The sequence below is a fragment of the Ylistrum balloti genome, unplaced genomic scaffold (assembly GCF_031769215.1).
Source record: "Ylistrum balloti isolate Yb309-2 unplaced genomic scaffold, AGI_CSIRO_Ybal_v1 Utg370402, whole genome shotgun sequence".
Lineage (NCBI taxonomy): Eukaryota > Metazoa > Mollusca > Bivalvia > Pectinida > Pectinidae > Ylistrum > Ylistrum balloti.
Window position 1 is genome coordinate 329,137 of NW_026782275.1, and position 25,240 is coordinate 354,376.

At 35.6% G+C, this 25,240-nt stretch overlaps 1 protein-coding gene across 1 annotated transcript in view; it reads left to right on the top strand.

Annotated features, from left to right (window-relative positions):
- Positions 1 to 25,240, top strand: part of LOC132554425 (uncharacterized) — a 61,397-nt gene that overhangs the window by 12,539 nt on the left and 23,618 nt on the right. Inside the window, exons 2-12 of the mRNA XM_060218745.1 lie at positions 6,740 to 6,745; positions 10,149 to 10,638; positions 10,991 to 11,246; positions 15,300 to 15,450; positions 18,167 to 18,277; positions 18,540 to 18,827; positions 19,769 to 19,925; positions 20,503 to 20,643; positions 21,231 to 21,336; positions 22,948 to 23,092; positions 24,649 to 24,768. Of these exons, the coding sequence (XP_060074728.1) occupies positions 6,740 to 6,745; positions 10,149 to 10,638; positions 10,991 to 11,246; positions 15,300 to 15,450; positions 18,167 to 18,277; positions 18,540 to 18,827; positions 19,769 to 19,925; positions 20,503 to 20,643; positions 21,231 to 21,336; positions 22,948 to 23,092; positions 24,649 to 24,768 (1,971 nt within the window). The remainder of the gene's footprint in view (positions 1 to 6,739; positions 6,746 to 10,148; positions 10,639 to 10,990; positions 11,247 to 15,299; positions 15,451 to 18,166; positions 18,278 to 18,539; positions 18,828 to 19,768; positions 19,926 to 20,502; positions 20,644 to 21,230; positions 21,337 to 22,947; positions 23,093 to 24,648; positions 24,769 to 25,240) is intronic.

A 25,240-nucleotide genomic window follows, 5' to 3' on the forward strand; every position in this document is an offset into this window, starting at 1 on the left:
GTTTGCATCTGGGACATAAGCCCGATTTATGTAAACAGACTTTGGTAACCGGTCTAACCTGTACTCGATAGTTTATTTTCCCCTGTAGCCGTGTGTTACAAATCGGACCGTGACGAAATGCATCGGTATCTGAACCGAACTGTATGTCATATCTTAATATATTTAGTACTCTTATGTCACATCGCCTTAAAGTGCAATTCTTGAAATATGTACTGAATTGATATTCAATCCAAATACATAATCCTGATATATTCTGGGAATATAGATAAAAGTAATTAAATAGCGTCGGTTTTTTTTTTTTTTTTCAGTTTTATTGCGATGTAGACTTGTGTCTTAATAGTGTATATTACACTGTCTAAATAGTCATAGTTTAGCCGGATAATAATTCCTTAAAAAGGTTTGCTTTACATTGTTATTGTAAATCGATACGTACATTGGTTGGAAACGGACATACGAAAATATGTTTTTACGTTTGAACGAAATATCACTGTGTGTGAGGAATTCATGTATTACTGTGTGTGAACGAAATGTAGCTGTGTGGTAGGAAATTCGTGTCTAACTGTGTGTGAAATAGCACGGTGTGTGAACGAAATATCACTGTGAGGGAAGGAATTCGTGTAGGACTGTGCGTACGATCGAAATATTCAGAAACATGTACTAATTAGAAGTTACTGACAATACATATTAAACACATTTATAAATCTCTCTATCAGAATGCTGAATGTCTGATGATATACAGTATAAAGCATAGACAGCAGGGATATATTGACCAGTTAACAGTTGGTGGTATTTTCTCCTCAATTCGTGTCTATGTGTCTCGAATTTGAACAGCGTGTCACATGATATACATCATATGGTGCCTTCTGTCATGGTCTATATTTTTGTGTTACGACTCGACTAAATATCAGTTGACTGAACCAGTGGTTAAACACGAAACTCATCCACTTACTTACTGTAGGGTGAACCTTTCAGGAAGGAACATGACTAGTTATCCCTGCCTTATAGTGCATATGCTTGTAATAACTATGCATTGACCTTGATGATGATGACCTTCCCCGTAAAGTAGTGCGTGCGATAAAGTGGCCCATCTGTAATTATCTGTCGACCAATACATGACACTTCACCTTTAATACAAGCATTGACAACCTCTAATGGTTATTTATACTCTGGCTTGAATGTATACCGGAAGTAAAAGACAAGCGCCTGATTGAATACCGGAAGTTAAGCGGCAAACTGTACCTACCAGTACTTCACATGATTAAACATAAGCGTACGCCCAGTACCGGAAGTAGGTCTCCTGTCATATCGAACAGCGTCGGGAGTTCGAGGAGAAGCCATTTTTACTACCAGGTTACATCATGAAAAAGCTTTTAGCTTTTCTTAATCTAGCGTAATAGCTCGGAAATTGATCAGCGGAAAGTATTGTTTTTATATTAAGAAGAATACACGCTCACGCGTTATAATATGTTCGCAATCTACAGGACTGTGAAGCGTTTACAAATTGAGCCGGTGTCTGATAAAACAAAGGATGACAAAGGGCTCCGTAATTAATCTGTCATGACGCGGACAACTCTATGGTAGTCCACCATAAATAGCATCACGCCACGAGATTTTCACCTCGAAATCAAGTCGTATTCTTCAGGACATCACCATATAAGGTCATATCAAAGGGATCTGACGTACAGGTTGTTCACAGCTAAATTTTTCAAATTTATTATTGTTGAAATGAAAAATACATGTAAAAAAATTCCTGGTTCAGGTATTATATTATTTTATAAACATTGATGAATCTTTACTATTACAAACACTTCCAAGTTGCCACCGTAAGGCCACGTGCTATATCCTGATTTTATTACTATGCACTTTCAAGCTCTCTTTTCTTGTATACCATTTGTTTTTCCTTATTGGTCTATCGTTAAAGACTGAGTTTTAAGACTTTATAAAATGCCAGGTTTACACCTGTTTCTGTAACAAAGCAGATAAATCGAATTCAATTTAAACGGAAAATAAACTGTTTTTTTTTCTGCTTTAAGAATCGAATCCCTGAGGGATGAAATATCTCAACTTGTTTTTTTTTATCTTTGTGGCCAGATTCCAGTGTTTGTCTTTCTTTTGGCCAATAAACAAAAGATTGACAAGATGGCAGATTGCTGGAGATTTGCCACAATAAACGCGATACAGTTTTAAAGTTGGTTCGAAGAAAAAGACCAGAAAACACCAGAAAGGCAACAGAGAAAGCAGATTTTCCGAATATATATATTTGAAATAAAAAAAATTGACCCAGCTGATCGCCAAAACCTTTCCGTGTACTGAATTAGATGGATCGTTGTTAAAAGTACATGCTTTGGCAAAAAGACAAGAACGGGTAATTGAACAACATTTTCAACATTTATTTCCTTTTAACTTTGTTAAAATTTTAACAAAAATAAACTATCCATTATAAATAGCATCATATTTCTTTGTTTTTGTTTTGTTTTGTTTTTATTTAAGTAGGGACTTTGATATAGAATATTTTATGCGTTCTCGCTCTCAAGTGACATGAAATGATCATTTTGTAAAGTGAAAATTCTTGGGGGAATGTCATATAATTCACCAGTTAACGACCTGTTTTTATGCGAAACGATTATTCATCATCCCTCGAAAATGATATTCACCGATGCCGAATCATTATGTTAGGTTGATAAAATATCGTACTCACCCAAATGCAGGTCAATGATTGTATAATATTGTACATGTATATACAATATCTGCCTGTAATGCTGTCAAAGCTTTCCATGTTTGTCCCTTCCTTAAATGACCATAACTGTTGATAAGACTAACAGCGATACAAAACCAACCATTGTTTGTGCCAAATTAAAAATCAACAACATCGTGTTTCTGTACAGAAATGCCGTGAACGACGTCTAAAAATATGGGGTTGAGATTGTCTTTTATTCGTTAAACATTCCTTACCTTTATTTTTTTTTTAATCATCTCGTATGTTTATGTTACTTGAATTGGTGGGCAACGGAACAAAATCTGACAAGTCCAAACTTCAAGGCGAAGGTGATCCGTGGAAAATGAGGAGATCGGAAGTCCGAAAAAAACTCTCTCTATCCGTCTTTGTTTGGTGCTCGACTAAAGTTTAACTTCAGTTTTTGGATCGTCGAGATCATGTGTTCGTGAAGTCGTAACGCTACACTAGTTCTGGAACAGTACGGCGAAACCTTGACATAAAAATTAAAGGTCGACATCGTGATGTCTACAGACTTTCACAATGGAAACACCCCGTTTGTGTGACTGGATTCACTCGAGTAGATCGCCTTGCCTCACCCGTCAGTTAGGTTTATTTACCGCCACCAGGTCTACTGCCTGGTATAGTTATCGGGTTTAACGTTTACGGTGCGCACGCACTATTGTACTATCATAACTATTGTATTTTCGATTTTTGTTTTTTTCCCATTTTGAATTACAGAGTGTAAGGTGTATCATCTTTGCACTATAGAGAAAACATCAAGAAAATACCAATATGGCAACATAATCATAATTCAAACTAAAATTCCATAAACTAAAGCAACATTTGAACAAAAGAAAAGATTACAAAGACTCATGAAAAGTACAACATGTGTTCCGGAAGAGTAAGCATCTTCTGATTCATCGACAACACCCGTCATGTAAACCTTGGTCAATCCAAGTAAATAATTTCACGTTCTCAAATGAGAACAATATATACAACAACGGAACCAACAGGCAAACTAACGAGTAAATACCATAAGTTGGAGATACATGTATATTGCTGTCCAGAAATGGCAAATTCACATTTGAGAAATTGAAATCATACAGCTTGATGGAAAATGTCCATGTTGGTTTCGTTGTATAGATAGATCAAAAGAAGCAGGTAATGTAGAATAGTCTGTCGTATCTTTGATTTCCAGTTGTGGTGGATGTATAAAATGGACGTAGTCAACAAATGTCGTGTTATTTAAAGACAAGACGTCATCAATACATCTGAAGGTGAAATTAAACGACTTTGCATGGTCTTTGTGACCTGTTTTGACAAGCTCTTCAATAGAGTCAGGCTGGTACGAAACCAAAACAAGTCAGCCAACAGAGGGGTGCAGCTGGTTCACATAGGTGTTCCAATAGTCTGATTGCAGATCTTACCACCAAACTCGACAAAGATGTTGTCTACCAGAAACTCGATCTTTTTTATGATCTCGTTCTCCGTATACTTTTTTTTTATTTGGACGTAAAATCTACGAAATACGCTTCAGTATTGTTCATAGCCCTAAATTTATACAGTTTACTTTTTTGGAGCAGAAAGCTCCCAAATCAAGATAACGAAGGCGTTCCTTTGGTTTATAATGGGGTATGGTGGTGTACAGGATGGAAAAATCCAATGTTTTTTTAGAAGATACGATAGAATATGTGTCATCTGTTCACTATGGAATACTAGATGTGTTAGTGTCTCGTTGCAGCAGGGTAGTTATTGTACGATAGCTGCCATGGAGTACAATTCAGTACACCTTTAAAAAGCACGATTTCATGATGTCAGGATATGGAACAATTACAAGTAGGTTGTGTAAGGACCCATGACATGTTTAACAATCAGGACATACATTCCCATATACACTAATTGTCGTTTCAGCGAGTCTTAATAGATTCGATACGGTTGAGTCGCTGGGGTCGTGACCCGAGAACACGACGACTATGGTAAAGAGGAGTATATAACGTATATCATCCGAGTATATGGTATATCCTGCAAGGTAGTGACAGGTCTCCAGGGACTGGTTTGATTCCTCCTTTATTGTTGACAATTGCCTTAGCCAGCTCTTCTGATCGTTTGGTATGAGCGCTGAGATTTGTGATGCGAATATGTATGATATCATTAAATCGATATAGCGGTGCCAATATTTGTCGTATATCACATGAATAAAAATCATTATTTTAAGTCAGGAATACTCTTTTCATCCGTAAATTAAAATTATATCACGCATGACATCATCTTATATACTAACATGTACCACGTGTGGTAATAATTTGGGATTAAATTTGTTTGTTATTTGGTTATGCTAATTTGATCACCCTGTGACCAAATAGGGCCTTTTTGGGTCAGTGTCTCCTTCAATAGCTGGTCCCAAATGTTACCTCATTAATCAATATAAGCTAGGCCCACGGCAAACTATCCAAAACTATTACAGAAAGGTGTCTTGTACAAGGACACAACCACGATAGCACTAGACGATCTGTGGTTTTGTGTCCTTGAGAGCCACGATAAATCCCGAGGGGATCCGATACTCTACTAATTCAGATTTCAACGACCGCTTAGTTTTAAGATGCCGTATCCAAGAATTTTTTCACAACAATTAAATGATGACCTTTTCTACATAAATACTGAGACAGCACCCTGTACCTGTAAACGGGGATGTACGTAAAAGTCCGTATTGGCTAAATCTCTGGTGCACCGCCTAACCGGTCAAACATGTATTCCTTGTATCAAATAACCAAACGTGGTTACGCACAGAAGTGAACAATCTCTAATAGGTGTACAGTAGGCGATTCGTCAGAAAGGAAAAAAATAAGCACGAATCTTTAGAGTGACATGATATTAAACTGAATGCGTTAATTGGATTTTGGGTGTAGCTCAAGTTCATTCCAGTAACAGACAAGACCCATTTCATTTTAGACGTTTCAAATAACACTGTATGGTATATGGTTTAATAGTTTTGGTCTCCTTCGTATATACACTGTATGGTATATGGTTTAATCGTTTTGGTCCCTTCAGTATATACACTGTATGGTAAATGGTTTCATAGTGTTGGTCCCTTCCGTATATACACTGTATGGTATATGGTTTAATAGTGTTGGTCCCTTCAGTATATACACTGTATGGTAAATGGTTTAATAGTGTTGGTCCCTTCAGTATATATACACTGTATGGTAAATGGTTTAATGGTGTTGGTCCCCCGTATATACAATGTTTGGTATATACGTATATACTGTATGGTATATGGTTTAATAGTTTTGGTCTCCTTCAGTATATACAATGTATGGTATATGGTTTAATAGTGTTGGTCCCTTCAGTATATACACTGTATGGTAAATGGTTTAATAGTGTTGGTCCCTTCAGTATATACACTGTATGGTATATGGTTTAATAGTGTTGGTCCCTTTCGTATATACAATGTATGGTATATGGTTTAATGGTGTTGGTCCCTTCCGTATATACAATGTTTGGTATATGGTTTAATAGTGTTGGTCCCTTCCGTATATACAATGTATGGTATATGGTTTAATAGTGTTGGTCCCTTCAGTATATACACTGTATGGTATATGGTTTAATAGTGTTGGTCCCTTCGGTATATACACTGTATTGTATATGGTTTAATAGTTTTGGTCCCTTCAATATATACACTGTATGGTATATGGTTTAATAGTGTTGGTCCCTTCGGTATATACACTGTATGGTATATGGTTTAATGGTTTTTGTCCCTTCGGTATATACACTGTATGGTATATGGTTTAATAGTTTTGGTCCCTTTTAGTATATACACTGTATGGTATATGGTTTAATGGTTTTGGTCCTTTCCGTATATACAATGTATGATATATGGTTTAATGGTTTTGGTCCCTTCAGTATATACACTGTATGGTATATGGTTTAATAGTGTTGGTCCCTTCATTATATACAAGGTATGGTATATGGTTTAATAGTGTTGGTCCCTTCCGTATATACACTGTATGGTATATGGTTTAATAGTGTTGGGTCCTTCAGTATATACACTGTATGGTATATGGTTTAATGGTTTTGGTCCCTTCCGTATATACACTGGAAACATACATCTTCTAATATATACATTCGTGTCTTACCTACGTGGATGTACATACATTGTGTTTCACTGATGATGCGTTTCCTGGTCCAATGTTAGAAAGAATTTCAACAGTAAAGTTCCCTTTCAGAACGAGACTGTATTTTGTTCATCGGGTCAGCGATTTTCATACACACACTAGCTGTTTGTGAAATCCATTTGAGTGATAGCAATCTGCTGAATAATGAGACAAGTTTGACTTTAAATTGCAGTTGGGTAGAAAAATCACTCGCAACACAAAATATAAAGCCACTAAACACAAAATGAAAGTAGATCCTGACATAAAGTAACTCACCCAACCTTAACACGACATCCTGGTACAGAGTAACTCACCCAACCTTAACACGACATCCGGATATAGAGTAACTCACCCAACCTTAACACGACATCCTGGTACAGAGTAACTCACCCAACCTTAACACGACATCCTGGTACAGAGTAACTCACCCAACCTTAACACGACATCCTGGTACAGAGTAACTCACCCAACCTTAACACGACATCCTGATACAGAGTAACTCACCCAACCTTAGCACGACATCCTGATACATAGTAACTCACCCAACCTTAACACGACATTCTGATACAGAGTAACTCACTCAACCTTAACACGACATCCTGATACAGAGTAACCCACCCAACCTAACACGACATCCTGATACAGAGTAACTCACCCAACCTTAACACGACATCCTGATACAGAGTAACTCACCCAACCTTAACACGACATCCTGATACAGAGTAACTCACCCAACCTTAACACGACATCCTGACACAAAGGACATCATGATACACATAGTATGGCGTCTTACCATCGAAATCTTGTATTTATAAAGGGAAGGGAGATATGATAGTTTTTGTCTGAAGCTTCAGAAATGAAAAACGCACTTTCCTAGATACTATCATGATTTTTTAAAAAGTAGATATAAGGCAATGTCAGTTCTTTGAAATTTATTTTCCTTCTCGTTACGCTCTCAACACTTAGGAATAATAAATCTTATTTGTGATATTTTATATGAATAACTAATCCGGTTTGAAGAGAAATGACGATATCAGGAGATGCCTATTATGTCGTCAGCCACAAGTATTTTTGTACTTATCAAACGTTCGTACAGTTGCACATATATAATAGGATATATACATCTGATAGAAACAGAACCCGTGTTAAGTAAACCTCGCTTGTCAATACTGTGGAACAACACATCGTTCTACATGAATTTACGCTGTTCCTATACTGTCTGTGGTAATTCATTAAGTACAAGTTATCATTTTTTTTCTCCTCAGAATAAAATCCACTTTTCACGTGGTTACCAGTAGAGACAACGTAACGTTCTAGACGGCAATTTGGCCGATTACGTCATCCCTGACGAACGCTCGTAGAAGACACATTTCGTTGATATTTTGTCAATAACCATATGTACTGGATTGGTGCTTATTGGTGTTTATATGTAAAAGAACCGCGATATTCAAAGATTAAGTACAGACAAGTCTTGTTTTTTTTCAGTTTCCACACTTTATGACATAACGGAATCTAAACGAGATCTCTATTGTCACTCAGTTGCTTGGGCTTCTATCCATGTACCCGTCGGTCCGAGGAAATATCGAGGATCGCCAAGTTAACAGGAAACTATCTGTTTTGCCTTCCCTACCTAAACTTTGGGATGTGTCTATGTTACGGTATTCACTCTCATTCTTTCGGGAAATTAAACCACACAATATGACGTGAGGATTTCTCTTCTTATGTCGTGTAATATCGAGGGAACAGTTCCTAATGTCGCTGTGATTTAGGGTCGGAGACCTTGTTTTGAAAGGACATCTTTCATAATTTTTTTTATATCTAATGAAAACCAGCAAGAATGGAATCTACTTATAAGGGAAGTTAACTGGAATCAGAGCATTCACTATAAATCACTAATGTGCCCGCGTGCCAATTATCGGTTAATTTTTAAACTTGTCAATTTTTTTTTCAAAAATGTCTAAACATCCTTTAATATCGGCCTTGAAATTATTTTCTCGGTAGATTCGAAAGAGACATTGCCATGCCACACGAAACTTTATCAAATTGATACTTGAAAGACACCAAAGCACTTTATGAACCATTTTCAAAAGTAAAAACTTGACATCGCAGACACTTTGTCTCAAGAAATCCGATAACAACCCAACGACTTCAGAAGACTATTAACACCAAACAAAATTCTGTGTAAAAAAGAATTACAAAAAAAACCTTCAAAACTGCCTAATTTATTAAGATGCTTCAGGGTAAAATAACTATTGTTCACGAATGAAGGTGATAGATGACAAATTTAGCTAATGTCTTAGCCCTGCCAGGTACAACATCACTTTTCTCCATCAATAATACGCTGTCTAAGTATCAATACCATGGTCACAATGTAAGGCCGTATCCTGAAGGCAACGTGTACCTCTAGGGACTATATAAGTATTGTGACTTAATGGAAAATTCCCGGCGGAGATCCCTTACCACTGTACCAGTAGGACTCTTTCCTTTGACGTTCCCCTCTTTAAAACGACGTTATCATATATATAATGTACTTTGATCTCAAGTGTAGTTTACATACATATAGTCTTCCACATGTGATACACATAGCTTACTAATCAAGTCTAACCTCGGTAGGGTCTACCTAATATGTGTAGGATTCCTTTTTAAAGCCAATCCCATCCTTGGTTTCTTCATCAAATCTTTCTCGGTAGTCTTTGGTTGCAAATACTGGTTCCGTGATCTCTGTGATATATACCTATGGTTTAGAAACTACCCGGGAAATCAGAATTCAAATACCAAGTTTGTTTTAGTGTCCAACAATTCTGTACCCGAGAATTGAGTTCTCGTCGCTTCTAGTTACTAGTTGAAAAATCAACGAGGGTTTTGTGTTTCATGTTCACTATCAAGAGATAGTGTCCAACAATTCTACACCCGAGATTAGAGTTCTTGTCGCTTCTAGTTACTAGTTGAAAAATCCACGAGGGTTTTGTGTTTCATTTTCACTATCAAGACATTGAGAGTATTTTGTTTAACAATCTATGATTGTGTTTCACGTGAGAAACCTGGTAACATAGACGACAACAGCCTTATTGTACTAAATTTGTTCCGTACTTTGACTAATTTCTCTGTCTCTAAATTCACTCAAGACCATATATGTGAATTTGTCCTGTAAGTGTGTGTGGCATGTGTATGTGTTATTATTCTGTGTTAAAACTTTATTAAAACTGTAAGTATTAATTTGGGATTAATATAAAATTTTTCCCGTTCAGTCTGTATAGCTCTGAATTATTTCATCGTTCCAGATACAGCCGCCTCTGTTTCTATCTCAAAGGGTATAGCAGTGTCGCTGTTCCCATACCCGTACCCTGGTCACGTGGAACTGTTTGAGGGCGTCGACCCGAAAGAAATGACGTCGGCAACATCAAGTACCCAGCATCCATTTCTTCAGGAAAATATTTTGATCACCAAGTTGGTTCCAGACCCGTCTAGCGATTCTTTTTTCTATATAGACGTGTACAGCAACAGTATCTACCGCTGGAATAACGTAACTACCACCTTAAATGACCAGACCGTTTCCACCGTCGATCAAACAAGTAAGGTGTTTGAGGGACTCTCACGGGCCATCTGTAAGCTTGAATATGATTATTTAACGGGGAATCTGTACTGGAGTGACCCCTTGTTACACTGGATAGGTGTAATGAATGTCGAATCGAATGACCGTCGCGACATCAAGCTTCTCCTCACTGATGACGTAGATTACGTAGCAGCCTTGACCTTGGATGTCGAAAGCGGGTAGGTGTCGTTTGGTCGTTCAAAAATCCGTTCATGTCTACAATACGTGCTCATTTTAATTATAAAAAAGGAGGTATGTTTTAACCTCTCCTACAAAACACTTAATTACATCTTCTGTATGTTGTAGTGAATTTAGACTTTATTGCGTTTCCACGGAACAATTTGATCAATGACTATTAAATTCAACGTAGAGAACAATCGTCATGGTTTTATATCTAATAGTAGACCATACAGTTAAAGAAAAAATATAAACTGATCAGAATGACCACTGTTTTTCCAGAGTGACCACTGTATGGCCATAATTTGACTTTTTTTTTTTACTAGAATGACCACTTTTTCATTTCTTACCTAGATACTTATTCTGGGTTTCGTCGGCTTATGAAGATGGAAAAATGGAAAGAAGTAATTTACATGGAGGAGACCGTAAGGTGATCATTTCCAACAGCCTTGGGTTCGTGGATGATATGGCATTAGATATGCATGAGAAAAAGCTCTACTGGGTGGACAGTTATCGAATGACCGTTGAATCGGCAGGATACGACGGCAATGGACGTAGGATCGTTCGTCGGCTGGTGGGAACCGAGTTCACCTCTATTGCTGTAATAGAGGTATGTTGGTCACTGAATAACCTTCATTTAGCAGTGAAAAAAACACTTTGTATGTCAAAAAGTATGAACTGGTCTTCATTTCCTATAATAATTCCTTGGTCACTCTCAATTAAATATAGAGATTCATGGTCAGGTATTAATTAACGAATGTTTAACTTTAATAAGTTTTCTGTCTTAATTAGAAAAAAAATTAAATGTTGTTTCGTTAAGTAGAGAAAAAAAATGTTGCTGTTCCGTTCAGTACTATACTGTGAATGCCATATATGACAGGTCAGTAGCTTTGATTAAGCTGCCTATATTTAATAGGTATGGTTGTTGGTTACCAGTAAGTGAAGATTACTAAATATTCGATGAACAGGGTTGGTGGTTATAAGTAATTAGAAATAAGTACATGTAAAAATTTGATGTGGTAAGCAATTCATCAGACAGTCATGTGAAGCATGACCTTCATTAACCATTGAGAAACTCAGTTGTATGTATGTTTGGTCTTTAAAGGAAAAGGTATTTTAAATTTGCAAGTTGATCATATATCACCGTTATAGCCAGGGGTAGATTTGAGAGAATGTTAACACTGGATTATTTGTGGAATACAAGTAGTTGAGGTACTGAACACATGCTATTCAATGAGATTCTGTCATACAAATCAGAAAGACAAAGGTCTGGAGAGTTACGAAACCTCAAATTATATATTTTTAGAATTGGAAAAGAAATTGGTTTGAGGTTTCTTAATTTCTTAACATAAATATTCATGAGATGAATCTGTCCGTTGTCATTCTACAGCATCAGGTTATTTACTGCCTGGAAAAGTAGCCTGGATTTGATAGAACTAACACAGAGGATTTCATGAGATGATTGGAAAATAATTTAATAGTCATCTTGTTGATATGGTGGGGAAACATTTTCTTGTATGGTATGAAGCTATTTGTGTTTCATTTTGTTAGTATGTATACCTTATGATTTAGTTGTTGGTAAACTTTTATTTGAAACACAAAATTTCTTTCTTGGTTCACCCAAGGAATAAAACATGACAATTAAGCATCATCTACAAAGCATAAGATGCTTACCATTCTGAAACACCTGGTTTATTCTCCTTATACCTTTTTAGGGGTATCCATGTAAATTCCTCTTTTCTTTGTAATTTGTTCTCATTTTAATGATACTGAGTTTGAATTTTGATTTGGTAAACATATCAGTTTTTTCTGCTTCTCACACAATTTTGTGGCCCATTTTCAGTAATTTGAAGCTACGTGACAGTAAGGGCACAACAAACCCGATATCATTTACTATTTTTGTAAAGTAAATAAGCTTTCATTAGAAACTCTACTTGAACATTCCACACACGCAGCCAAAATATCATGTTATCATATATGTGTATAACAGTGTTTTTTGTACTTAATATTGAAGCTCTGAAAACATTTCAGCTGCTTGACTGATTTAACAAACATTCTTTGTACTATTTTAAGCACTTCCAAACAATGAGTTACAGTCATATTGTCATACTATATACTCCATAAGTGGGAAGTTTGAGTGATGATATCTCTGACTCTTGAGATACATATTGGAACAGGCGGATTTGTTTTTGTTTCTTGAGGTTGAATGTGCTGTTTATTGTGACATTGCAATGACTTTGCCGAGCTGTTGTTTTGGTTTGATAAGAGATTTATTGATCGTAGTGATGTTTTTGACCTTGAATTAATGCAAGAACATGAATGCCTCTTCTACATCTGTTGTATATTCCAAGAGACCTACAGCACATGGCATATGATCAATAGGTAGAGAACAGGCTTACATCACAGGGCTTAGAGAGATATAGAATCACAGGGCTTAAAAAGAGACATACAGCACAGGGCTAAGAGAAATGTAGGCTTACATAATAGGATTTTAGAGAATTGCAGTCTTACATCACAGGGCTTAGAGAGATATAGACACTCCTCACAGGGCTTAAAAGATGCAGGCTTATGTCACAGGGCTTAAAGAGATGTAGATATACATCATAGGGCTTAGTGAAATGTAGGCTTACATCACAGGTTTAAAGAGATGCAGGCTTACATCACAGGGCTTAGAGAGATATAGACACTCCTCACAGGGCTTAAAAGATGAAGGCTTACATCACATCCCATAAAGAGATGTAGACCCTTTTCACAGGGCTTAGAGAGATTTAGACTTATATCACAGGGCTTAGAGAGATGTAGACCCTTTTCACAGGGCTTAGAGAGATGCAGACTTATATCACAGGGCTTAGAGAGATTTAGACTTATATCACAGGGCTTAGAGAGATGTAGACCCTTTTCAAAGGCCTTAAAAGATTTAGACTTATATCACAGGGCTAAGAGAGATGTAAGCTTACATCACAGGGCTACGAGAGATGTAAGCTTACTTTACAGGGCTAAGAGAGATGCAGAAACATCACAGGGCTTAGAGAGATGCAGAAACATCACAGGGCTTAGAGAGACCTACAGCATTCATCTTAGAGAGATGCAGTCTTACATGTTCAGGGTTTAGAAATATCCTGGCTTACACCACAGGGCTTAGTGACTTATAGACTGATATCATTTGGAATAGGGACATGCATATTCATGCAGGCTATTTGGAAGATTTGCCATCACTGCTGTGATTTCATTTGGGGGTGCTGCTTAATCAAACTTGTAGGTTTATGACTATTTCTATTTTTGTTTTTTTGTTTTTGTTTTTGTTTTGTTGTTGTCATTAAATCAATCCAAAAGTTTAAGATGGGACTTCTAAAATTTGATTTGTATAGTGGACACATCTGATAAAACAGAAGAATTCATCATTTGTGGAATATGTAGTTTTATACTATGTGTTCATCTTTTCTCTTCATTAAAAACTTATATCTGAAGAATATAAATTGGATATTTTCATAGGTGCAAGTAATGGGATTCAACCTAATTAGTGTTATATATATGTATTTATAAATGATTCCACTATGAACAGCTACCACGGCAAGCTAGTTAGACTTGTAAATAAACCACAAAGACTCAATATGAATTGAAGTTGGCCTTTTTATTAATGACATATATATAAATGTACATATGTAAACTCTCAATGAATGTACATCATATACCAAATTTTCTTGTTAACAGTGTTGTGAAAATCATTAAATAAGCCCATGATGGGAGTCAGAAAACTCCTCTCGACAAAAGTACATCAAAATACAATGGTTAAGTGAAACCATGAAATGGAAAAAACAGGCAAGCAACTAGCCTTTAATGAGGGAAAGTAACCCCACTATTGAAGACATATCTAAAGAGATATACAACATGTAATAATTACTGGCTTAAATGCATGTAAGAAAAGAAACTTCAGTTCATGACAAAGTCATAAGATAAGCAAATAAGATTTATTCATTTAACCACCATGGGAAAATAAAAAGTAGGCCATAACAATGTCAGAAAGTATGCAACAACTACTAGGTAGTTATTATGTAACCAACAGACAAATTAAGTACAACAATTAAATAAGATGATGGGAGGACCGCAGGGGAGGAGGTGGGAAAAGGAATTTAAATGTCAATAAACTTTGACAGCAAATCATTTAAAGAAAAGATGCTACTGACCTTGTTCCTCCATGATGTCCGAAAGGTCTCTGACCAGTGGTGGTCAATGCCCTTTACTTATATAGCGTGCCAAAAATAGCACCAAATTAATGCATCCCAAGACCTATCACCTCCTTCCAAACGGTCAGCATCCGCTCTTAAATAACGTAACCACAAACATTATATAGTTCCATCTATAAACTTAGTCCACATAACAAAGAAATAAAATAAATGTGGAACATTCATAAATGACATTAAACCAATCATTTAATAAGTATATGTATTTATATAACACAGTCACTGTTTGTACTGTGGAAAGTAAGAGTGTTTGGCTTTCGTGTAACATGAGGAATTCCTGTGTGTTAGGAGTAAGGACAGGATTTGCCTCAGTCTGCAAACTACAAAATATTTATTCAATATATTTTGCCATCCTTTACCGCCAAATAACCAATTTGGATCACACTTACATATGATGTTTGACTAAATTTCTTTTGTTTCAGAGCAATATCTGCCTGATTAATTTTGATGACTTTGAGATGCAGTGTATGTACAAGACCTCAGGAGATCGTTATGCCTACCATAGTTTCTATCCTAGTAACCCTTACGCTGTAGGGTTCTTCAATCCGGATGTTCAGAAGACTCCGTTAGAAAGTAAGTTAATCATACCTACTTCTGGAGACTGGATAGAAAACTGAAGGCAGACAGGGGCTCCATGGCTCCTGTAATCACCTTTTTTAGACTTGAATAAAATTAATGGAATAATATTAATTCTAGGAAAAAATTCTTATGAGTCATAATATCCATGAAAAGTACATCTTCGATGCTTTAATGAGAAAATGTAAAAAAAAAAAAAAAAATGTGGTGTGTAAGTAAATCGTTTCTTATTGTAGAATGAGTAAGATATCCTTTCAATAAATATCTACAACATGGGGAGAAATTTTGTAATATTTCAGATAGGAGTCAAACATTCACTCCAGTAAATTAGTCACTGAAATAGAGAATGAAAATCGAGTAAAATTTCCCTCAGTAGAGAATGAGTAAAATATCCCCTCAGTAGATATTGAGTAAAATATCCCCTCAGTAGATATTGAGTAAATTATCCCCTCAGTAGATAGATTATTAGATATTGTAAATTATCCCCTCAATAGATATTGAGTAAAATATCCCCTCAGTAGATATTGAGTAAATTATCCCCTCAGTAGATATTGAGTAAAATATCCCCTCAGTAGATATTGAGTAAATTATCCCCTCAGTAGATATTGAGTAAAATATCCCCTCAGTAGATATTGAGTAAATTATTCCCTCAATAGATATTGAGTAAATTATCCCCTCAGTAGATATTGAGTAAAATATCCCCTCAGTAGATATTGAGTAAATTATTCCCTCAATAGATATTGAGTAAATTATCCCCTCAGTAGATATTGAGTAAATTATTCCCTCAGTAGATATTGAGTAAATTATCCCCTCAGTAGATATTGAGTAAAATATCCCCTCAGTAGATATTTGGTAAAATATCCCCTCAGTATATATTGAGTAAAATATCGCCTCTGTAGATATTAGAGAGTATTGACTCATATTGAAGGATAGTCAACAGTTCTGAAAATTGCAAACAATTTATTAATAGTGAAAGTGGTACATAAACAATGCAGTTGTAAGTCATGTCATGTAATAAAATGGTCAGGTGCTGTGACCAAGTCTTGTGTTACTGAAGCTAGATATTATTTACCTTACAGATAAATGTGTTAATACAGCCTGTGATAAAATAAGCACAGTTAAATGTGTTAATACAGCCTGTAATAAAATAAGCATGGAAAATTAACATTAAAGTTAAATGTGTTGATACAGCCTGTGATTACATATGTGTGGAAACTTTACCTTACAGATAAATGTGTTGATACAGCCTGTGATTAAATATGTGTATAAACTTTACCTTACAAATAAATGTGTTGATACAGCCTGTGATTACATATGTGTGGAAACTTTACCTTACAGATAAATGTGTTGATACAGCCTGTGATTACATATGTGTGGAAACTTTACCTTACAGATAAATGTGTTGATACAGCCTGTGATTAAATATGTGTATAAACTTTACCTTACAAATAAATGTGTTGATACAGCCTGTGATTACATATGTGTGGAAACTTTACCTTACAGATAAATGTGTTGATACAGCCTGTGATTACATATGTGTGGAAACTTTACCTTACAGATAAATGTGTTGATACAGCCTGTGATTACATATGTGTGGAAACTTTACCTTACAGATAAATGTGTTGATACAGCCTGTGATTACATATGTGTGGAAACTTTACCTTAGAGATAAATGTGTTGATACAGCCTGTGATTACATATGTGTGGAAACTTTACCTTACAGATAAATGTGTTGATACAGCCTGTGATTACATATGTGTATAAACTTTACCTTACAGATAAATGTGTTGATACAGCCTGTGATTACATATGTGTGGAAACTTTACCTTACAGATAAATGTGTTGATACAGCCTGTGATTAAATATGTGTGGAAACTTTACCTTACAGATAAATGTGTTGATACAGCCTGTGATTACATATGTGTGGAAACTTTACCTTACAGATAAATGTGTTGATACAGCCTGTGATTACATATGTGTATAAACTTTACCTTACAGATAAATGTGTTGATACAGCCTGTGATTACATATGTGTGGAAACTTTACCTTACAGATAAATGTGTTGATACAGCCTGTGATTACATATGTGTGGAAACTTTACCTTACAGATAAATGTGTTGATACAGCCTGTGATTACATATGTGTGGAAACTTTACCTTACAGATAAATGTGTTGATACAGCCTGTGATTACATATGTGTGGAAACTTTACCTTACAGATAAATGTGTTGATACAGCCTGTGATTACATATGTGTGGAAACTTTACCTTACAGATAAATGTGTTGATACAGCCTGTGATTAAATATGTGTATAAACTTTACCTTACAGATAAATGTGTTGATACAGCCTGTGATTACATATGTGTGGAAACTTTACCTTACAGATAAATGTGTTGATACAGCCTGTGATTACATATGTGTGGAAACTTTACCTTACAGATAAATGTGTTGATACAGCCTGTGATTACATATGTGTGGAAACTTTACCTTACAGATAAATGTGTTGATACAGCCTGTGATTACATATGTGTGGAAACTTTACCTTACAGATAAATGTGTTGATACAGCCTGTGATTACATATGTGTGGAAACTTTACCTTACAGATAAATGTGTTGATACAGCCTGTGATTAAATATGTGTATAAACTTTACCTTACAGATAAATGTGTTGATACAGCCTGTGATTACATATGTGTGGAAACTTTACCTTACAGATAAATGTGCTACTAAGAGCTGTGATCAGATATGCATTAACACAGATACCCAACCCAAGTGCTTGTGTAGAAACGGTTACACACTAAACCCGAACGGACTGACCTGTAGTGGTAAGTACATAAGTAACTAATAATTCACATATTTCTGTGTACCTTTAACAAATAACAGCATGAGTTGATGCTGTACAGTGTGATAGTAAAATGAAATCACATTCAAATTTTCCTTAGAATGTTTTATTCTGACATTGAGGGGTAATGTTGAAATTTTGAACTTTTATTCCTTAAATCTTCTTAAACATTAATTGAATTCTTGTAAACATGCTAGATAAGCATATGTCTTTAAATTTGTTAAGATAAAAGTTTTCTCCTGCAGAGACCAACCCGATGTACGAGACAGCTGTAGTTATGATCAACACAACTCACATCTGTATGATCCAGGTGTCCTCCCTTTCCTCTTCGTCCCCCAATAAACCTATTCGTTGTGAGGAGACAAATGCCACAAAAGATGCAACTCATGTCCAGGCTCATGTAGCAAAGAACCTGCTGTACTATACGGCTAAGAGCAAGGAGCCAACATCAATGAACAAGACCCAGCTGCTCCTTTTCGACCTCAGTGACCAAATACACTATGTGGTGGTGCCGGACATGGAAGAACCTGATGGTAGGTGTTTGAACCTGGTCATCCTTAAATGCATCAGAGGCACAACTTCTTTTTTAACCATATAAAATGTCAACAGCTATCAACTTTATTTCTGTGAAACAAGCTGTTAACTTATAGTTATAAGTCAGTCTTGTTGGACTGGATGGAAGTTTTACTATAGAGGAAACAGGACTTCATGGGAGAATCCATGAGTCTAAAGCAGTCTAAAAAGGCAAGTGCTTTACCATTGTGCCACCCGACCACTCCATTAAAAGGATTTATGAATAAGTATTTGAAAATTGATAAGATACATATATGTTCATACGCAATGTTTGTTTTGATAAGTGTCAGTCAGTGCCTGGAATGAGCAAATCTTAAATGGCACGATGACATTCTTGGTTGAGAGTATCAAGAAAATGATACACCAATAAATATTGGTTAACTGCTTAGAACTTCAAGAAGTGAAGGAAATTTGGCAATTTCTTTTGTGTACATCATCTTTATGTTTCGTATAAATTGGAAGTAAGTGAAACAAATTCAGGAAAGTGAAAATGCTGTTGTAGTATTTTTTATTAACATTAGCTACCAGTAAAATGCAGAGCACCTATGCGTCATGTTTTTCACTTCCATTTTAATATTTTTCGGATTGACCAAGTAAGAGGACTTCTGACCCTGGACGTGGCTTTACATATGTTAGCAATGTAGAGCTTCATTCAGGAGCCTTCGGTGCCTGAAAAGCTCTGTTCTTATCAAATGGATAGCATGCCCTGAAAACACCAAAAGTATTAGAGTACAGTTTTGCTGGAGTTAGAACACAATTTTTTTTTACTTGTATATAATTCTGGTCTGTGTAAGTCATATCACTTCATTTTACTGTTCATAGCAGCACTATTTGTGTTTCTACTACAGTACCCTCATAGTTTGGTAGATATTGTTTGAATTCAACATTACTTTTCTTACAGACATTGCATATGATTGGATAGGTGAAAAGATGTTTACCTGTCATAGTAGACTGAATTTAATCAAAGCCTGGGATGTTGTGACAAAGCTGTCCTCCATCATCTACCAGGGCGACTCTGTGGCCCAGGTATCTGAGATAACCATCGATCCACATAGGGAGTAAGTACTCTTAATGTTTGTTTTCTCATTTGGACAACTTACATTTATGTATGCATACACCTATGTATGTCTAAACGAAAACTACGTTGTAATCCGAGAAAGATTACAATTCATCAACAGTCAAATTTCTTTGGAAGTTAATGAAAAAACTGTAACACCTGTTTTATCTTGTCCTATGTAGTCATAAGATGAGACTCAAAGTGGTACTATTGATTATAGGTGAGTCATCATGACTTAATCAGAGGTTGATTGTGATCCATAAATGTATTATAATAGTTGATTAAGCTATTAAAAAAACTATTGGTTATAGTTTATTGCCCTCTGACCTGCTATAGGTTATATTGCTTTGACCTTTGACCTGTTATTGACATATACTTATTGACATGTATACATGTTATGTTTTGACCTTTGACATACTGTTGGTACTATCTAACTGACCTTTGACCTGCATTTGGTCATAGTATTTTGACATTTGACCTGCTCTTTGTACTCTCTTGCTGAGTAGTCTTCTTATTAATATTTGACCTATAATTTTATCTAGAATTCTAAAGTATGATTATTTTGAATTATTTTCCAGTAACATATTTTGGATTGCAAAAACAAGCAACGGATTAGGTGTTTTCCTTGGCACGTTCACAGGACAAGCACCTGTGAGGCTTGTAAACAGTGGTTCCCTTACCCTACCAACTGGACTCAGCTTTGAATATCTCGAAGACAGGTAAATACGAGAATTGTTTTTGAAGTCCTATCAACACATTACTTTGAAACATCAGAAAGGGTGTAGAGCCAACACTGTATTTCTAGTAAAGTTAGAGTAGGTCCGTGGTCCCTTGCTTGGATACCTCCAGGTATGCAGGGCGAATGCAGTGAAGTAAGGAACTAAGGGTTAAGAGGCAATCGCAACAAGCTCAGGATCGTGAAGAAGTACATATGTTATGAGCAAAACCGATAGATGAAGAATAATAAGTAACAATTTTAGAATCCTGAGCTTGTTGCGATTGCCTCTTACCCCTTAGTTCCTTACTTTGAAATAGTTATGATCAGTCATGTTTTCATTTGTCTTGTTCAGTTCTGAACGTCAAGCAAGAAACTTCCAATCCCTGTCATATTGATTACCTAGGTCTTGTCATTTTTAAATGATTGTCTAAACAACCTTCCCCTGGCTTATCAGATTAGATTAGTGATCATGTAGTGGCTGTCGGGATATGGATCAATGAACAAATGATATTCTGATAGCAAAAACAATCCTATTGGGAACATTCAGAAAAGTATTTTGGGGTTAATATTGTTCTGGTTAATTTTCAGCGTTTGCTTCCTTGATTCTGGACGTTTCTTTACTGTTAATGTCAATGGGACCATCACCAATCATCGGATATCTGTAGGCAGTGCCACACAGACACTTATTTACAAGGTAAACTTACTTTATACTGTAGGCAGTGCCACACAGACACTTATTTACAAGGTAAACTTACTTTATACTGTAGACAGTGCCACACAGACACTTATTTACAAGGTAAACTTACTTTATACTGTAGACAGTGCCACACAGACACTTATTTACAAGGTAAACATACTTTATACAAAACTAACAAATATCTGTAGGCAGTGCCACACAGACACTTATTTACAAGGTAAACATACTTTATACTGTAGGCAGTGCCACACAGACACTTATTTACAAGGTAAACTTACTTTATACTGTAGACAGTGCCACACAGACACTTATTTACAAGGTAAACTTACTTTATACAGAACTAACAAATATCTGTAGGCAGTGCCACACCGACACTTATTTACAAGGCAAACTTACCTTATACAGAACTAACAAATATCTGTAGGCAGTGCCACACCGACACTTATTTACAAGGTAAACTTACTTTATACAGAACTAACAATTATCTGTAGACAGTGCCACACAGACACTTATTTACAAGGTAAACTTACTTTATACTGTAGGCAGTGCCACACAGACACTTATTTACAAGGTAAACTTACTTTATACTGTAGGCAGTGCCACACAGACACTTATTTACAAGGCAAACTTACTTTATACTGTAGGCAGTGCCACACAGACACTTATTTACTAAGTAAACTTACTTTATACAGAACTAACAAATATCTGTAGGCAGTGCCACACAGACACTTATTTACAAGGTAAACTTACTTCATACTGTAGGCAGTGCCACACAGACACTTATTTACAAAGTAAACTTACTTTATACAGAACTAACAAATATCTGTAGGCAGTGCCACACAGACACTTATTTACAAAGTAAACTTACTTTATACAGAACTAACAAATATCTGTAGGCAGTGTCACACAGACACTTATTTACAAGGTAAACTTACTTTATACTGTAGGCAGTGTCACACAGACACTTATTTACAAGGTAAACTTACTTTATACTGTAGGCAGTGCCACACAGACACTTATTTACAAGGTAAACTTACTTTATACAGAACTAACAAATATCTGTAGGCAGTGCCACATAGACACTTATTTACAAGGTAAACTTACTTTATACTGTAGGCAGTGCCACACAGACACTTATTTACAAGGTAAACTTACTTTATACTGTAGGCAGTGCCACACAGACACTTATTTACAAGGTAAACTTACTTTATACAGAACTGTCAAATATCTGTAGGCAGTGCCACACAGACACTTACTACAAGGTAAACTTAAATTCATTTTATACAGAACAAATGCATATCTTTAATCAATGCAATGACTATTATCTAGAATAGAAATTATCATAGAGTACAATCAGATATGTGTAGGTAAATCTTTTACTTACGCGTGAATCAGTGTTTGGTACACTATAACTGTTTGTTATGTTCATTTAGTTACATTTTCATAGCAGATAATTCATGTCACAACATTCTGATTCAGTGTTTCTTATTATATTAAAACAACATGCTGATATTTATTGAAATTGATTACTTTTATATCTATCACTATGTTATAATGTTGTTGATCACCAGCAATAATCACACATAACTTTTTCATGTCAATCTGTAGAACTATGCGATATGGAACTCAGGACCTGCTACACTAAAGATGTCTTTGTATTCCTTGGACGCCATTATCTATACTACTGTCACAACTATGGGAACTATTCTATCCATGACTCTCTTTGCTTCGGAAGCCCAGAAATCATATCTAGGTAGGTATACAGAATACAGTGTCAGATGTTCAATTACTAGATCGCTGTTCAATACCTGCCTGTGATAGCTTTCTGTTTAGACACACTAATGCAAAATATCTTAACATATTTCCAGGTTATAAGCCACAGCATTTTCCCTTGGTGGTCTGATGTGAGGCTTATATACCAGTGAGGCTTATATGTGGATGTTAAAAATTGGCAAAGGGAAAAAAAAAAGGGGGAAGCATACCAGTACACCAGTACGAGACAGTTTTTATGAATATCTGTCCATCACATGTTTGTGACTGAAACAGATTGTCTAGAACTGTCATTTGCAATCTTGGTATGATTTTAAGATTGAAATAAAAATAACATTCTCGATAATTTGATCAATCATACCTTTTAATATGAATCACAATAGTATCTTCTGAACTTTTGTGGTTGCATCAGAAGCCATAGGGGAAGTGTACAATAGCCTGTTGCATCCTTTGGTCAACATCATGGTTACCACATTGTTAAAAAGGCTTATAAATTCCGAAACACAAATTGATATAAAACTTGAATGTACCCACACCGTATAATTAACGATAACATACATACCAAATTAAACTGCACTATATAGCATACAACATATTACCATATTTATCAAAAAATATGATCTACAGTGACAGTACACAGTTCTGAATGTGTATTTGTATAAACTTAAATTTTAATCCTAACCATAGTGCGACTCTATTTTCCGTGTTAATTTCATGTTTAATATAAATGTGAATTTAATTTCTTTCATGAATACTTACTTTGCTGATTTCAGTAATCTAACACGTTCATGTCAGTTTACTATCATGAATTCTAAGCCACCATTGTAAAATTTGAAGCATACAGTCTTCATCTATCGCGAATTTGGCTGTGACAGGTGAGAATACCATAGGATGTTTGACAGACACAGTTCAGTAGTGACATGTTCATAGACCAGAACAACTTTTTGACATCTTTATGAACAGCATTTGGTACAATACCTTGATAAATATACCAGTCTAATTCAAATTCAAATTCATTAGGTGTCTCATATTTTTGTTTAGATAGCAACGATAAAGTTATAGGTGACCCAGTCATAGAATTCAAACACACTGAAGATCTCGAATGGAGGGTTGGATTTACCAAACACAAACTCTTCAGAATCGATTTCTCAAAGAAATAAATTGTCCTTGACACCGAATTAAACCAGAGATTTATGAAATGCATTTTGGTGGTATAAATAGTTATTCACGCTTATAAGACAACAGATATTAACAAAACAAATCAGAGTTCATCATCTATGTGTTAAGTAATGGCATTTATTTTTCACAGTTGTGCTTTGATAGTGATATTCATGAAAGAATATCGAATGCGAGATAAAATAAGTTTATAAAAATCTGTCAGTGGATCATTTTTTGGGAAATTTCCCTTCGTGGCACTTACAATTATGAATTTTTCGTTCTCCGAACTCACAATTAAATGACACGTAATCACGACATTGTTTAAAAACGAATCTTGCAAGACACTAACATGTTATAATTCATTGATTAATACTTTCACAGATCCTTGTAAGAGAAGTAATGGAGGCTGTGATGACTTATGTTTCCGGCGAGAGGCAACAGCTGTCTGCCAGTGTGACTTTGGTCGAACTCTGAAGGCAGATAATAGAGGCTGTAGTGCAGGTATGTTGTTTATATTACGGGTAACTGGATCGGTCTGTGGTTCACTAGGGTTCCATTCATTGTCTAACCATTAATAACAGTCTTCCTTGTTTTGTTTATTGATAAGTTCATATAACAATAGAACGACTTGTGTTGAGCAAATAATATGTTAGGCATTTTTGTAGCATTCGGAGAGCTTGGGTTCAAAGCCTAGTCAAACCACAATGGTCTTTGGTCGTATTTTTTTATTTGGGTTAAATAGAAAAATTTTAATGAAGATTCATGAAAATGTCATTTTCAGCATTACAAGTGATGTCAGATTCTCAAAATGAAAGTCAGAACTGTGAAGCTTCAAAAGTTATTGTAAACACTACAAAGTGAAATCAAACATTCCCACTGATGCCATGATAATGATGACACATAGTTTTCATCAATCTACATCTTGCAGAACTTTGAACTTTCTCCTTCTATTGGAAGCACTACAATAATGTTA